The sequence below is a fragment of the Anabrus simplex genome, chromosome 8, assembly GCF_040414725.1.
Source record: "Anabrus simplex isolate iqAnaSimp1 chromosome 8, ASM4041472v1, whole genome shotgun sequence".
NCBI classification, from domain to species: domain Eukaryota; kingdom Metazoa; phylum Arthropoda; class Insecta; order Orthoptera; family Tettigoniidae; genus Anabrus; species Anabrus simplex.
This window is the reverse complement of record NC_090272.1, coordinates 79,665,094-79,682,451: the sequence shown is the minus strand read 5'-3', so window position 1 is coordinate 79,682,451 and position 17,358 is coordinate 79,665,094. Positions and strand designations below refer to the sequence as shown.

General features: G+C 38.0%; 1 protein-coding gene across 1 annotated transcript in view; it reads left to right on the top strand.

Annotated features, from left to right (window-relative positions):
• Positions 1-15,550, top strand: part of LOC136879143 (uncharacterized) — a 44,676-nt gene extending 29,126 nt beyond the window's left edge. The window contains exons 2-3 of the mRNA XM_067152896.2: positions 450-619; positions 14,478-15,550. Of these exons, the coding sequence (XP_067008997.1) occupies positions 450-619; positions 14,478-14,732 (425 nt within the window). The 3' untranslated portion in view covers positions 14,733-15,550. The remainder of the gene's footprint in view (positions 1-449; positions 620-14,477) is intronic.
• The last annotated feature ends 1,808 nt before the right edge of the window (positions 15,551-17,358 follow it).

Genomic DNA, 17,358 nt, shown 5'->3' with positions numbered 1-17,358 from the left:
ACCTCCCTCTAAGAAATGTCAGACATCAACTCTTATTATTAGCAGTATAAGCAGCTACTGGTGTGGAGAGAGTGCCCATTTCTCTAATGGCCCATTCGCTTGTATAGGGTCTCGAACGGTGATGTGGAGGGTCAGCTGGTCGCCTGGCCAGCTCTGCCGGTAAGAACTGGACACAAGCTGCTCTGGGCGCGAGATTCGAATACCGGCACCACAACAGTTTGGTACTCTTGTAGAATCATTTCTGAGCAAGAGCCACACTTTGTGAGCAAAACTACAATTAATGTGAATGATCCGTGGGACATCTAGTGTGAAATCACAGAAATGTTAAGTTTGTATCTGTTATAGAAGAGAAGCTCAGCAAGTAGTCAAGAAAACTGCAGATTGCTGATTAAATTGCACTGAATGTGATATCTGAAGAGCAGCCTATCATTGTTTTCTGTCTGTTGTAGAACAGTTCCTGAACAAGGAGCAGCACGTGACCACCAAGGCTGCAGGAAAGCTGGATGACCTGTGGTGCTACACGTGTGAGACCATGGAGCAAGAGGACCACTGTGTGGACTTGTTGGGAAACCAAACGGCACTCATGCGTAAATGTCCTGAAGATCATAGGATATGTATGGTAGGTAACTATGTGGTTGGTTGTATAAGTTAGCATGTTATTGACCATTTTATCCTTTTATCCCTTCTTTTCACACAAGTTTGACAACCATCATGTTATATTTGTCCTTGTTTTAAATTTCCAGTATCAGGGATGTCGTATCGTAATAATAATAATAATAATAATAATAATAATAATAATAATAATAATAATAATAATAATAATAATAATAATAATAATAATAATAATAATAATATTTTTCTTAATCCCTTTACCCTCTAAGGTCGGCTTTTCCCTCGGACTCAGCGAGGGATCCCAACCCTACTGCCTCAAGGGCAGTGTCCTGGAGCGTGAGACTCTGAGTTGGAGGATAAAAATGGGAAGGAGGACCGGTACCTCGCCCAGGCAGCCTCATGCACTATGCTGAACAGGGGCCTTGTGGTGGGAAGGAAAAATTGTAAGGGGTGTGCAAGGAAGTGGGAAGGAAGCGACCGTGGCCTTAAGTTAGGTACCATCCCGGCATTTGCCTGGAGGATAAGTGGGAAAACACGGAAAACGACTTCGAGGATGGCTTAGGTGGGAATTGAACCCCTCTCTACACAGTTGACCTCCCGAAGCTGAATGGACCCCGTTCCAGTCCCCGTGACAGAGCCGGGAATCGAAACCGGGCCTCCGAGGGTGGCAGCTAACCACACTAACCACTACACCACAGAGGTGGAGATAACAATAATAATAAACGTATGGCTTCAGCTACCATGTGCAGAGATTTTAATTTGATGCCATCTGGCTGTCTGCTCGTCAATTTCGACGTTCCGTTTTACTCTAGGCTACTAGATGACAGACAGTGAAAATCGAATCTATCTTGGGCGTCTGGGGTTGAGATTTAATGAATTTTGTCGGGTAAACACCGAATGTGTCACCAGAGATCTTATACATGCCGACATCGTACGACATCGCCCTTCAAAACTCCGACTACCTCTGCCGGGTTTGAACCCGCTATCTTGGGATCCGGGGGCGAAAATCTACCATGATCCATAGAGGCAGCTGTCATGTCGTTGATGTTGAGCCACTGTCGGAGGTTCCGCATCCAGGATAATTTTCTCCGCCCCCGTCCCACTATGATTTGTTGTATCGGGCTGTATTTTTCATCTTGCAAGACGTAATCAAAACAGGCCGCTTTCTACATTTTAGGGAGGATCAGTATTTCGCCTGATTTTCTGGCACGACGGAGTTGATGCTTCGTTGGTGACGTGGTCTACCCGCGGAATATTCAATATTCTGGGATACATTTCAATTTCAAACGCCTGAAGTCGTACTCATTGACGAAATCATGTGTTCAACTTTCGATGTAGCAAACCAGCACCGTTAATACCTAACATTGTTATACACACGATTCCAGAAGAGTTTTATGATATGAACAAGCAGATATAAACCTCAGAAACACTCATCTGGCAATGTCCATTCTGATTGCGTTCCCTTCATTTGGATCCTAGGTTTCCATCCGGCTCCCGGTATCCATTACAAATTTCTATGGCATGTCCGGCTCCATGGCTAAATGGTTAGCGTACTGGCCTTTGGTCACAGAGGTCCCGGGTTCGATTCCCGGCAGGGTCGGAAATTTTAACCGTCATTGGTTAATTTCGCTGGCACTGGGGCTGGCTGTATGTGTCGTCTTCATCATAATTTCATCCTCATCATGAAGCGCAGGTGGCCTACGGGAGTCAAATCCAAAGACCTGCACCTGGCGAGCCGAACATGTCCTCGGACACTCCCGGCACTAAAAACCATACGCCATTTCATTTTTTTATGGCATTTCACCGATACCAATGGTAACAAAAAATTATGTTAGCTAAATTCAGACTGAAGATCGTGTTCTTGACGTAATTTGAAAGATCAGCCACGTTTTGAATCTCTGATAAGAATCCCCTATTAACTTTACTCACGAAGAATTCTGCACTAAAAGTCAGACACCTCATCGTCTTCTGACGACGATTTAATGTCATTCTTGCGGGTAGGCAAACCTTATTCACATGTCTTGTTCTATTGCAAAGTTTGCACCTTATATACTTGTATCATCTATAGTTCTGGGATATATGATTGCTGTTACCTGAACGAAGACATATGGCTTCAACTCCAAGTTATTTAAACCGTATCCCTTATTTTAGAAACTGCTACTAAATTGTATGTTTCTCTTCGCAGTAGCAAATTTTATCGATATCTTGATTTCGAATGGAACTGTTTGCATAAGTGTCCTTGTTATGAATCTTTGACACTTCAATGTCTACAACAGTGTTCTTCGGTTCCTTCTTCTCTCTCTCTCTCTCTCACCGATCTGTTGGTCATGTAGTTAGGGTCGCGCAACTGTGAGCTTGAATTCGGGAGACAGTGGGTTCGAACATCTCTGCCGGCAGCCGTGAAGATAGTTTTCCGTAGTTTCCCATTCTCACACATTCCATCCATCGTCGCCACAAGAGCTATCTGTGTCGATGCGGCATAAAGCAAAATAGTAACCAAAAAAAAAAATGAAAAAGTTACTCCTCGAATGAATATCAGCGTATTGTTACATATGTTCACGTATTTCCCGATCATATAGACCTCGTATGAGTTAAGCACGTAATAAAGATTCTATGACTGCTTTTTTGTACGTACTGTCGTCTCAGTTTCTATATATATATATATATATATATATATATATATATATATATATATATATATATTTTGCTAGTTGCTTTACGTCGCACCGACACAGATAGGTCTTATGGCGACGATGGGATAGGGAAGGGCTAGGAGTGGGAAGGAAGAGGCCGTGGCCTTAATTAAGGTACAGCCCCAGCATTTGCCTGGTGTGAAAATGGGAAACCAAGGAAAACCATTTTCAGGGCTGCCGACAGTGGGGTTCGAACCTACTATCTCCCGAATACTGGATACTGGCCGCACTTAAGCGACTGCAGCTATCGAGCTCGGTACCTGAGGAGACTGCTTGTGGTTGTTGACATTGTTGTTGTACCAGATTACGTACGAGGCTGTCCAGTGCTCTGATGAATTGTGAGAGTTATTACTTAACTGCCATACTTGAAATATTGAACATTTGCTAGTATTTTAAAATGATATTATGGTTAAATTAATTTTTTATCATAACAAAATCCTCAGCAAGTTAGGTTGTGTTGGATGTCAGAGGATAAACTCAAAGGTGAAAACCTAGGGATATTTGACGAGGAATTCCACAACAAACCACATTGCTGAGACTGAGAAAACATTGAAAAACTTCAAACAGAAATAATAGCTACTGCAATGAAATATTCTTCTTCAAGATAGAAAAATCGTAATTGTTGGATCAGCAATCACACCTGGCAGCTCATACAACATCTGGAAAGCTTAAAGGGACAAGTTTGCAGAGCCAACACAAATATACTGAAATGTGTCGTACAATTTAGCTTCACTCTCGTGAAGACAAGCATAAACACCTGTCAGAAATTTGTGAAGAAATTGAAGCTCATAGCCATCACAATGAGACATTTGTTCTGTTCTTCAATGTAAAACAGTTGTTAATTGAGTGAGTGAGTGAGTGAGTGAGTGAGTGAGTGAGTGAGTGAGTGAGTGAGTGAGTAAAACATGGAGTGTGGTCCATAGAAGAAGATACTAATGATGAAAGGATCCATGATTCTGAGGTCCTGAGTAGACGGAGTGTGATATCTGTGTTCAATGAAGTTCTTTGCTTTCGTTTCATTGCTTCACTTGTCAATGACATCATTTCATGAATTGTATCGCGATATGCAATATTTAATAGGCGACAAAATGGTATGGCCAATGTACATAAGAAAACTTCAGTAGACTAGTGATTTATTGGTCCAGGGATCGAGCTACTTTCGTTCGAACAGAAATAAAAAAATTTATTGGTCCAGGGATCGCGCTATTTTTCTGTTGACCTCCATTTTGCTGTTTGAACTGGCCGTTCTAGTCATATGGACAAAGATAATGAGAATCTACAGACATAGCACTCCCATTCCAGGGTGCTAGCCCTGGACCTGAAGGAAGTAACAAAAGACGGCACCAGCAGCGGAGTACGACATAAACCAGTCCTGTCTACAAGCCTTAAGTATGTTTTCATATTGCTCAAATAACGACGGTATTTCTTAATTTGCCGCAGATTTTTCACTTGATATGTGTAAAAGCAATTATTATGTTCCATTTGTGACAAATTTTATAGTGATATTTGGGTGATACCAATGCGCATCGTACCCTACTAGTGTAATCATTTACAATACAAGTTTTAATGAGCTAATACCTTGAGAAGAATGCACAGTATCTTGTGAAGAGCGTAGAAAGATTACTTTCATCAGACATTGCTGTATGCATCTAGAGAATCAGACAGTGGTGCTATGTTCAAATTTTGTTTACAAGTAACGAGAAAGTTTGAAGAAAGATTGGACCATTGAGCGAACCGTTCCATCGTCGGTCGTCTGCCTCAGCTGCTTCGGTAGAATATTATTGATTCTTAGATCTTAGGGCGTGTATAATTCTTTCTTTTCACTTCATCGACCGATCGACAGAGGAGAGCATAACTACTTCAACTGAGGAGCAAAATATGCTTACTAAAAATGTATTTAAGTCACGATAATCTCGGTTACTGAAAAACCATTAAAAAACGAATGAATGTTTTCCAAAAAATGTTGTTTTAAATCAGTCACATTGCATAAAGTGAACGGCGAAAATATCTTGAAATTATTTACATAAGGGCCTTCCAAGGTTTGGAAACGCCATATAAGACATGTGGACAGCAAAATCAGTAAAGAACAGAAAAGCCTGAAAATCGGGCAACGTTGGCTCAAACGATAACTGAGAATTAACCTACACGATCCGTGGGAAATCTGACCTTTAACAAATATAATTCCATACTTACATTTAATTAAATGTATCCACCCGTCGAATATCCTCTCGAATACCTAACATCCCCCAAATGCATCCCTAATCAAACCAAATTAACTATCAGTTACTCTGGACTGGTTACGAAATATTATTTCGAAGGATGGTGTCTGTTACACGTTAACAGCAATTATCAAAGTCTGAAATAAATCACACCATGTGTTGTCATCTCGTGATACCCTAAAGTTATACATAAATCCCGATACTGTAATTTGCATCACCCACACAGATGCTCAGAATGAACCAAATAAACTTGATCCGAGAAGATCTTACGTTACCTCGTTCTGAAGGAACACTACAGCGAAATGTATGAAAACATTAACTCACTGTGCGTTTAGAAGAAACACTGAACCCTTGAACTTACCATTCCATCGTTGGTCGGCCACAGCTGCTACAGCAGAGCAATATTGAACTCTTAAATCTTGGGTCGTTACGGGTAGAAATTCGGTCACGATCTTAACCAAACGATGTGGTTCAGAAGAGTGCGTAACTACTTGCAATGAGGAGCAAATATGTGCTTACTAACTTTTATTAAATTCGAAATGGCACGACAACATTATTATTTTATATAAATCATTGAAATAAAAAAATTATTTATTATTGAATGTTTCAAACGCAGTCACATTGCATAGCGTTGATTTATTTCTCACAATATCGAAGAGTTGCTTCGGGGAAAGTAATAAATTAGTGGACAGCGAAACTGAAAAACTGAAAAAGGAAAAACCTGAAAACCGGGCCCTATTACTCCAAACGAGAATTGAGAATTAATCCACACGATCCGTGGAAAATCTGACTTTCAACAAGTAGAACGCCTGATTTACTCTCAATTAAGGTTATCCACCAGTCGAATACCCTTGCGGATACGGAACACCCGCCGAATGGACCCTTAATCGAACCAAATTGACCATCAGTTGCTTTGGATAGGTTGCGAAATATTATGGGAAAACATGGTGTTCACTACGAGTTAACAGCAGCATTCACAATTGAAATAATATTCCACCATGTATTTGTCATTCATGACACCCTTAAGTGATAAAATAATCCCGATGCTAAACGTGCATCAGCCAAACAGCTGTTCAGAAGGAACCAACAACACCATGATCCGCGAGGATCTTACGTTACGTCGTTCTGAAGGAACAAAACTGCGAAATGCAGGAAACACTTATTCATCACGCATTTAGAAGAAATGCCAAACACTGAAGTTAATTAAAAAGTGGTAAATCACTTGAAAAGTCTTATTATCAAACCGATTTTCAGGTTAGAAATGGTTACGTTACGCTTAATAAAATTACCAGTCCACATTGAAAAATACAACAACTTAAGAATTCTTTCCTTCTTAAACAATGACTACCATTACAGATCCATCTACTTATTGTTTGTCCCAACACACATCTACAAAGTTATCACTTAATCGAATTCAAAATACGTATAAATATGAAAGAACGACAAAGATTGAAAATAAAATATATTACTGGCTGACGAATCGAAACCACATTCGCAACTCAAGTCTCTCACTAATACATTGAGTGTCAATATGCACACTATCAAAGCGAAACGGACGTCAGAACGACAAAACAATTAAGTCCGTAAAATAAGATAAAATATCGAAGTTATTTTAACTCAACACGCATGGAGAATTACAGTAAAATATTCAATCCCCGCTAGGTCGATATCCAATGTTGGGCAACCCTAATTTGCCGATAATGGTCCCATATCACAGGGAGCACCTTCCAGCTGTTGGGAACCGCGCGCAAGATTGGCCTCATTATTACCGATCTAACCCTCGTCATATTTCGTATTTTACTGTAGATGCTACCATCACACAGGCCACTTCGCAAAAACATCTAATCTGAGGCTTGAGTATGTACGGCTGACATCCCAGACCTATCGTCGGGCTTACTTAAAGTCTGTATACCCTAACACTAATCTCTATGTACACGTACCCTCCTAATTCTATCGTTGAGCGTGAACTAGGACGTCTCATCATCAGTATACTCCTAGGATAACATGTGACGTCCTAAATCTATTGTCGGGCGGAAACTGGGTCGTATTATGCTTCCCCTAGCATATCAGGCGAACCAGCAATTTCAAACAAACCCTGACATTTCAGTTGTAAACCTGGTCAGACTAATAACACGCAACGGAACAACGTCTCTTACTATTAAACGAACGCAAGTCGGAAAATGCAGCAAGTCCCTATCTCGTTACAAAGCGTGAACTCGAAAATAAATATTGTGTGGTGAGCAATCCCCCAACTCAAACACGATCTCAGCATGCGCAATGAAGTTTTACGGAAGAATAATAGTTCCCAACACACGTCTACATTTTAGTGGATGTTGTCCAAAAATAATAATCATCACTACCGCATTGGAAACCCTCAAATCGCCTACCGTCATATCCAAATATTTATATCCATGACTATCCAGTGAAACGAAATTCAATATATTTACACGGTCAAACAACACCAACCGTGTATTCTAAATGCTCTTTTATCCTTGAGATCACATTATCCTAATATTCATACTGACTTTACGTAACTAGTCACTTGAAATTGTTACTACCAAGAGTTACCCACCAGAATCGTATTTCACTTGGGATCTTACTTGAACTCTACTGTGCATCACACAGTAGTGTAGTCGTCTCAATTTTCGGATTGTCAGCGGAATACACTACAGCCTGCCACATAAAATCTCACATTTAATATACAGCCTGTCTCACAAATCCTTCCTCGGCAAACATAGCCTGTCTCAAAACTCATTCTCCTCGCCTTATCCCGGCGGTATTACTTAAAATCCAGGCTTCCTTTCACCTTCAATATTTCTACCAATCTCATCTCCACATATATAAATTCTTCGCTCTCAATCCATTTTTATATTTCAAGACCCTTTTCAAATTTCACTCCTCTTGTGAAAAACAATAACCATTATAAAATACACCTCTTTATTTTACTGTTACTACAACTTTCGGACCTCGAGAATACAAGAACACACCGCTATTTTCCGTATCATCGACATACACGATGTCACAAAATTTTACTTCCCATGAATAAAACATAACTTTATCGGATTTCACTGGAAGTTTTCTAAATGCCTGCGATCCTTGTAAAACATACTTGTTAAATACACTTTTAACATAGGAAAATTTTATCCCGCGGTAGACATTATTATTATTATTATTATTATTATTATTATTATTATTATTATTATTATTATTATTATTATTATTATTAATTTCGACAAAAATTTCTGAATTCAAATGATATTTGAAATTAAGACATTCGCCACGACTACTTTATCATGATCACCTTCCTAATTTTACTCACTTCGGACAATATCTCGAAGAACAATAACACAAGATTCCAACGTCGCATTTTAAAGTTTCTTGACGTGAATTTTACAAAACTAAAATTTTCACACGCTGACCAAAATTATAACACTTTTCGCCTGATAATTACAAATATCACCCGACACACGCCTTGAAAAATTGGTTGGGACAAACAACAGCCTAACTACAACATAATACAAAATATAGACAGACCTGCATTGATGTCATCTTCAATATTCTGGCTACATTTAGCCAGCTGCCCTCGTGCTTAGCCGCACATGGATACAAGGAACATCGTCATCTTAAACATATCTGTCTTACAAATACTGCCTTTTCACACGTTATTAAATGACAACACAAATCTCGCACTTCCTTCGTTAAGATTTTGTACAGCAAACCTCCTTCGTTCTGCAGTCGACTGCAACTGTCTCCCGTCTCCCAGACTCGGCTTTCATTCACCCTGATACAACAGGTGTTCCACAGATAACGAAATCAGAACTACTCTGACTAGCTTCCCAACTCCCTTAACACTTTTCAACACACACGAGGTGATAAAATAAAATCAGCTATGTATTTAAACAGACGCCTATGCTTTCACAATTTTGTCGGCGGAAGTTCAGAAAAATTTATATCACCTTCCCTTTCTAACAGTAGATGTAAACCGCAGTCACGAACATTCACTAAGTTATTTGGAGATCAATCTTATACACTTTTTCTGCCGACGACGGGCGCAAGCTTCCACTGCTTCAGAAACCAGACCGATACTGAGAAATATGCAGAGGGGGGGTTTCTTTTATAGTCTTATGAGGTGACGCTACTCACACCACTAAGCTTGATTATGCAATCCGCTAATTTCGCGTCCAATAGACCGATTTTCATGAAACTTGTTCCAGAATTCCGGACAGACTTTCGATTTATTTAGATGTTAATCTCATAATTTTACCACACACGCAACAGGTGAAATAAATTATTTCTGCCCGGGCTTTTCGCGGGTTTTCTTCATCCATTGACCTTGGCACGTGGAGCTAGTCCACTGACCTGACGCTGATTTGTACCTAGTCTTAACTGCATTTATATTTACCCTGGGGGTCCTGTCATCACGCAGGGTTTAAGAATAATTTGTATTATTTATTTCTGTATTTACCGTGTTGCCAAAACCTCTCGTTACGAAGAATTCCGTGAATATAAAATATTGTTGAATATTCGCAGTCCACCGAAGTGTCACGGTATTTCACGAGCTTGCGGCTCGGCCTGACACGGGGCGCTCACTCCATCGAGACAGCCAGACTCACAAAATGGCCGCCCTCAAACAAATAAAAGTTGCTTGTTATTTGAAATAGATGTTGATAAAAATAAAAAATAATTTTCTCATCGTAGAATTATGGGTTCAACATCATACACTAAAGTTACATGAAAGTGGTAAATCACTCGAAAAGTCTTCTTACTAAGCCAACTTTCAGGTTATGGGACAGTTACGTCGTTGAATTAATTAAATTACAAGTCCACAACATAATAAAAACCAACATGAAATCCTTCCAATTCTACATAACTACAACTATAATTATAAATGTGACTACCTACACTTGTCCCCTTAAACTAAACTACGAGTGATCGGTAGACAAACGTCTCACCTAATGATTCTAATGTAAATATCGTAAAATAAATTATTTGTAACAGCTAACGAATCAAAACCTCATTCGTAGTGTAAATCCTTTAATACAAAAAAATAAGTGAGTGCCAACACATTGCACTATCGTGACATACCGTACACCCGAACAAAAATCTCGAAGTAAAAGAAAAACAATGTAAAATAGAAAATGAGAGGTCATCGAGCTTGAGCGCACGCAGCTAAGTAGTAGGGACCAGCCTCCATTAACCAGGTTTCCACGAGGGACAACCATTATGCTGAAGCCAATACTGACGCAATGCTATTATGGAAACACTTTCCAGCTAGTAAAGGTTATGCTGAAATGTGTCCTGAATAATACCTGTTAATATATTCCATACCTGTATCCACCTAATGCAGACACTATCATCGTTCAAGTCGACTCATGAAAACGCATAACTTCTAACTTGAATCTATACACACGGTGTCCCGCTCCTGTCGTTGAGCCACCGCTAAGGTATTTGCACATCAATCACACTATTGGATGAAATCGAAAATATAAAACAATGTCCGGACATTTAAATCGAATTCTCATTTAAATTCAAACATACGAAGTGAAATCCGCTACAGAAAACGACCTCGAAACGAGAATAATAATTTCATGTATGGAAGTGAAACAGGGGTATCTTGTACCCAACCTACAGGGCCTTCACATGAAGAAAACAAAACATTGGGTTAATTAAATGGCCCAAAAAACCAAATTGACTGGAGGCGTAGCTTGCACTCCTACATGACACTTCTTAAAACCTAGGTGGCTCTAGGCCGATATACAGGGGCTAATCCCAAGCTAGAGAGGTGACACGTATGAGAAAACTTTAATGCATAAGGAAGAGAAGAAACGGTTATGAAAACATAGTCACCTCAATTTCAAATTGAAGGGGAGTTCGAGAGGGTGAAGCACTCTATCCCCGCTTTACAGTAAAAGAGATTTGAAGTTTTTACATACACAGAAAAGTTAATTTACATTTTAAAGGAATTGGTTACATATTAAAGGTTTCGAACCCTCCTCGAGAGTAAACTGCTGAGCTAGCAAGAAATGAAGATGTTAACAGGCCATTACCTTGTAGATGAGCTGCTGCTTGAAGAAAGAGGCGCTTCCCGCCCCCTGCTATATATATTCGCACACTGAGAAAGATGTTACTGAAGTGGCCCCGAGACAAGAAACCCAGCAGTTTATATACCCTCGTGGAACATTCGAGACCTTTCATGAATGATAACAACCCGCCCACAAACTTTTATTGGCTACCAGCAAAAACTAATACACACCTTATTGGTGGGAAATTAATTACAGAAATTTATGGTTGGCTAATTTCAAAACTGGCGGAAGGCAAGGATTTATATTGCCAACCCACAAACCACAGAACAAAATTTAGTAAAAATAAAACTTAGGAATACAATATTTCTTCAAGAAAGTTCATTCCATTGCACCAGAGTGTGTTACCATAGTTTTGGGTAGCGACATCTGTTAGAGAATGTTCAAACTTCTTGATACGGAGCAAACAAACACAAATCAAAATAGACACAGTTCAGAACACTCCCAAATTACCAAATTTACAATAGTGACATCTTCCGAGAAACCATTGAATTAATTCAGTTTGTTAAAGTTCGGGCTTTCTCGTGTAGAGGAGTTTCAACTGGTGCAATATTTGAATTAGCGGCGTGGAGGTGTACCGCCCGTTACAATTATTATTATTATTATTATTATTATTATTATTATTATTATTATTATTATTATTATTATTATTATTATTTCGGTTTACTCCTAGCGTTAATAATGTTATTATTACTAGTATTATTTGGACTTATCACACTTATAATTGTTATCTTTACTTTATCATGATTGCAACTTTTACGGAGATGAACATCTTTAACTGATTGTATTGTAATATTTAATTTCACATATTAAGAAAGTTAATACAGCTTTACGCGCCTCATGGCTACGAAATGAACAAAACTCGCACCTCTAGTGTTTCCTGAAACAATTCCTACAGACATGACACAAAATCACCATCGCAACAAACTTATATCTACACACGCTGCATATACAACGCAGTGTCATGATTTCTAACTAATTTAATTTACATTTCTAACTACAAATGCGTAATATTGGAAATGGATAAACCTGTAATTGTGCTGATGTGACGTCATCCTGGCTATATTTCTCAAGTAAGCTGCCTCTACTTAAAACATGATGCTGACCATATTGACAGGCATATTTATCATCCTCATTCATCTTTTAAATTACCTTATAATTTACACAGATTCTACACTAGTCTTGAGGTAACAAACTTACTGTTATTCTTGATTAACCTAACACAATAGCACTTATAACATGAAAGTCCTGTCCAACTCCATTTCACTGTGAGGACTGTATGGGTTACAGGAGGCTACTAACGTCTAAGGTGTGTATTAATGCGTCACCGTGGGAAGATAAGGATCACCTTGCTTTCTGAGTGTAAGTCTAATATTTTCCCCGTTCAGGTAACAAAAAATCCGTGTTAGCACATTCAGATAGTTAACTAGACTTAAATATCTCCTTCACAGAAATTCAGCAAAGCCTTCGAAATAGCTACCTCTATAGTTCCCGTCGTAGTATGGTGAATTTCGTAACTTTAGCAACAGATTTTATTTAATTTACTCTTCAACACTTGAAACTTCTCAGCGTTTATCTCAAGTCGAATGTGACTTCTAAGATTCCGAGTCTCTCCTCAACACTTTAAATTACAAAATCCACTTCTTGGCATAGACCATCACAGGTCCATCCTCTTGAACTGACAGATTATGAGTGTGTCCTTTCATGGAAAAGGGAGTATTTATCCCATTTATCCCATCTTCCAGACCATTAGACAGATTTTTTGAAACTCACACCAGAGATTCCGCCTATTTTGCCAGTCACAACGATGTTGTTCGTTGATTTCTTCCTGCGTCTTTCACTGGCGTAATTAATTAACCCCTCGTCTGTTCTTCCCGCGTCTTTGAGTTGGATTGCCCTGACACGTGTAATTTCCACTCTGCCTATAAACAGTTGAACTTCTCTCCGGGCATAATTAATTATGTTTCTTCCTATGAAGCGAACTTTACCAAATTATTCCAGAAATTCTTATTAATAATTTCCTTTCTAATGACATTGCCAAAATCTCTCTCTCAGTATTGGACAATTGCCAAAAATTTATTATCAATTCCCGAAGTCTTCCGAAATGTTCCGTTCTCAAAGCCCGATATACTCCTCGTTCAAGGGAAGCAATTAATTAAAGTGGATCTAACTTCGCTCAGAAGGCTTGCTCTACATAAAAATGGATGTACAAGTCACGCTCGCTCGCTCTACATATCAACTCGGCGGTTCTTTTGAATATGTAGGATTATGGGCTCAATATTATCTGCTCATCAGTAATTTGAGCAGAATTATTTAAAATAATAGTTAGCACCAACAACTCAGACTCGCATAATTCCTTCAAAAACCGCAAGAATTTTGATCATTTCTAAACTAATAAGTTTATAAGATTTTCATTTCGTTCTATTCTTTTTTCACATTCTCTCTTTTGTTTTTTCAGGATAGCAAGGAGTTTCTAAGTAAGGATTTGTTTCAAAATTTACTGACAGATACCCCACCCCCATCCTCCAAATCATTGCTTTAGATTTTTGCCTGTACGCTTCAAAGTAACCTAGGTTTATATTTTCAACTATTTGGTGCATATACACTGTATATATATATGTGTGTGTGGAGTGTGTGTTCAAAAGAAGTTTAGTATTTCATCCATATGCATTGTAGTAGTTGACTACTATCGAATGTCACGAGCAATCCAGACCAGAAAGATGTAATTTCTTAAAAGTAGTACCATACCCGAGCATGACACTTTATTATACGTTTCCTTGCGTTTTTTACAACCTACTTTGGGTGGAGATAATATTCTTAGTCCACATAAATCAACCTTCTACTCATGACAAATATTTTTTTTTTTCTGGCAGGTTAAACGTATATCTTACACTACAAGCACTGAGAACTCGACGTCTATCCCCCGCATGTGGTCTCTCGCAAGGAGCTGTTCTAGCAAGTGCGAGGCGGGCTGCATCATCGTAGGAGAGCGGACCAAGCTGTACGCCTGCACATCTTGCTGCGAGAAGTCGCTCTGCAACGTTGGAAAGGGAACTGCTCCAGACTGCTTCCCTACCAGTGGAGTGGTGGCTGTCCTGGCTGTGTTGGTGCGCCTGATGACATCGTGACAACGGATGTAATGTCACTGAACTTTTGAAACTGCCAAATGTACCATAATCATACGTAAACTCTCGGAATATTCAGGTTAAGTTACGGTAATACAAATAATACAAAGGGTACAGAAGATTAAGAATTAAGTTGATACTAACCGATGTTGACTATGGGTTTTATGGTATTCAAGAGGTAACACCTATCGCAATGACAATTTCATAGAATGTAAGGGACATGTATTAATTTAGAACAGTGGTTTTCAAAGCGTGGTTCGCATACCGCTAGCGGTACGCGAGGTTATCTGAAAGGGTACGCAAATTTAACGTAGCTTCTGTTTCAGTGAGCAGTTCAGGAAAGAGTCGATCTTGCTCATTTTCAATAAAATCTTGTTTTGATTTAGTGTTTTTGTCTACCAATACACATAGTCACCTTCCCGAACTATTGATTCAGTTTGTGCCTCCGATTGACTAGGTATGTAAAAATACTTACTTATGTTGCATTGTTCTTTTTAAATGTTTGTTTTCACCTATGCAACACATTCATTAATTATATTAGCTGCAATACTGGGAGGATCTAGTTCGATTCCTGTATCTGTTAGAGATTTAATATTAACGGAATGTGGTGGATAATATCGACAGCTCATTTCAATACTGTTAAATATACAAAATCTTATTTTTAGGTCCTTACACATATTTTCATTTTAAACAAAAATTACGAGTGTTTCGCGAGCAAGTGGAGACTTCTGGGAAGTGGACTTGTTACCGAAGTAAAAAATAAATAAATCATTTCCAACACAACGGCCATACTACAAAATATAGTAAATACAATATATATAAATCGTACATACAAGAACACAACTAACTGTATATTTTATTATTCATGTAATAAACAATTAAAAAGGTTTACCGTTATATTCATTGAACCTGATCAATTTTGAAACCCTGGGACTGGACAATCTACCTTTCCGCTAGTAGCTCTATTGAACTGAACCGTCGATATGCGGTTGAAAGTGCATATGCAGCTCACTTCTGTTAAAAGAGTACCTCAAATAGGCGCTATCTCCTCGAGGAATTTGTGGATAGAAACGTACATACTTACTTACTTACTTACTTACTTACTTACTTACTTACTCAATTACTTCGTAAGTAGTCCCCTGAAAACAGTAATAAGCATCATCATCATCATCATCATCATAAGATCCGAGATATTTATGTAGTAATAGGTAGAAATACAAAAGTTAACAGGTAGCAAGTCTCGGCTAGTCTGCTATACGATGATATAGGGAGAGTTGCATAAATAGTAGGGGTTCTAGAAAGATGTACCTTCCAATATTTATGCAAATTCCATTGTAGAACCGTTGCGTAGATTACATAATATTTCATAAATGTAAAACTGGTGCATTATAACCTAACACTATTTTCAAATATTCCTCAAACTAATAATAATTTTTATTAAAAAATAAGAGAAACATTTCCTTCGAAACTACAATTCACCATAAAATCCAAACGATTCAGTACTCCTTTTAAATGTGAGTCAATATTATCAGAGATATCAAATGTACACTAAATAATTAACTTTTTGTTAGTTGAGCAGAAGAAGTTATATCCCTTAATATATTTGAAGGAATGAGAGAACATAAAAAATAATCCTAATAAATTTATAGAAACACGAATCAACCATTTAAAAATCCTCCTCGAATTGTTTTTATAGAAATAAGTTACATATTATAGGGCACATGGATTTTAAAATTGATCCTTTCCATCTGCTGAATGCAAAGCTAAGCTACATACTTACATTCTTATGAACAAGTCATTGGAAAACAAGAGATGTTACAGTTTATGTAAGGTGATGTAATAAGGACCAATGTAGGCACATATAAGTTAAAATCTCTTATGTCCAGTATTACATACCCTCGATTAACTTCAAATAAAAGAAAAAATAATTTACCAACTGGTTCAATATTTTGTAATTTTCGTCGCCATAAGACCTATCTGTGTCGGTGCGACGTAAAAAACAAATAGCAAAAACAGAAAATTTGTCTTTTGTAACTGTTTTTTAGGTCAGAGATGAGCTTTATAATTTTCTTTTAGATGGGTGAAGCTCAATATGGTAGTTTTCTTATTGTAATCGTCAACAAATGTTTCTAACATAAATAAAATGTCTACTTGTATCACAAAACCCACTAGTTCAGAAGTAGTGAATTTTACATGCTCAATTTTTAAATTCGTCTTTAACATCTCATTGCAATTTTTAAATTGAGTATTTGTATTTTTAGATATTAAAGTCTTTCAGTTTGTCTTCAAACACTGGAAAACTTACCTACATCTGGAAGGATGGTGGTAATGAGGAAATAAAGTTTGAAAAAATAAAAATTAGTGCTTTGTCTCTTTACAATTATAGTCTGAAAAATGGAAAAATTGACTGAAGCTGTTCGGATAAATCCAATGAATACGAGGGCCATGGACGACTCGTCTGTTTCCGCATAATCGCTTCCTTCGTACAAAGTGACGTAATTTCCTGAATGCTTTTCTGATTTTTCTGATATTCTCACAGTTTTAAATTTTAGTGTATTCTTATTTCTTTTCTAGACTATTTTTAATCGCATCATACATTACTTAACTTCAATATTACTATAAGTAGATA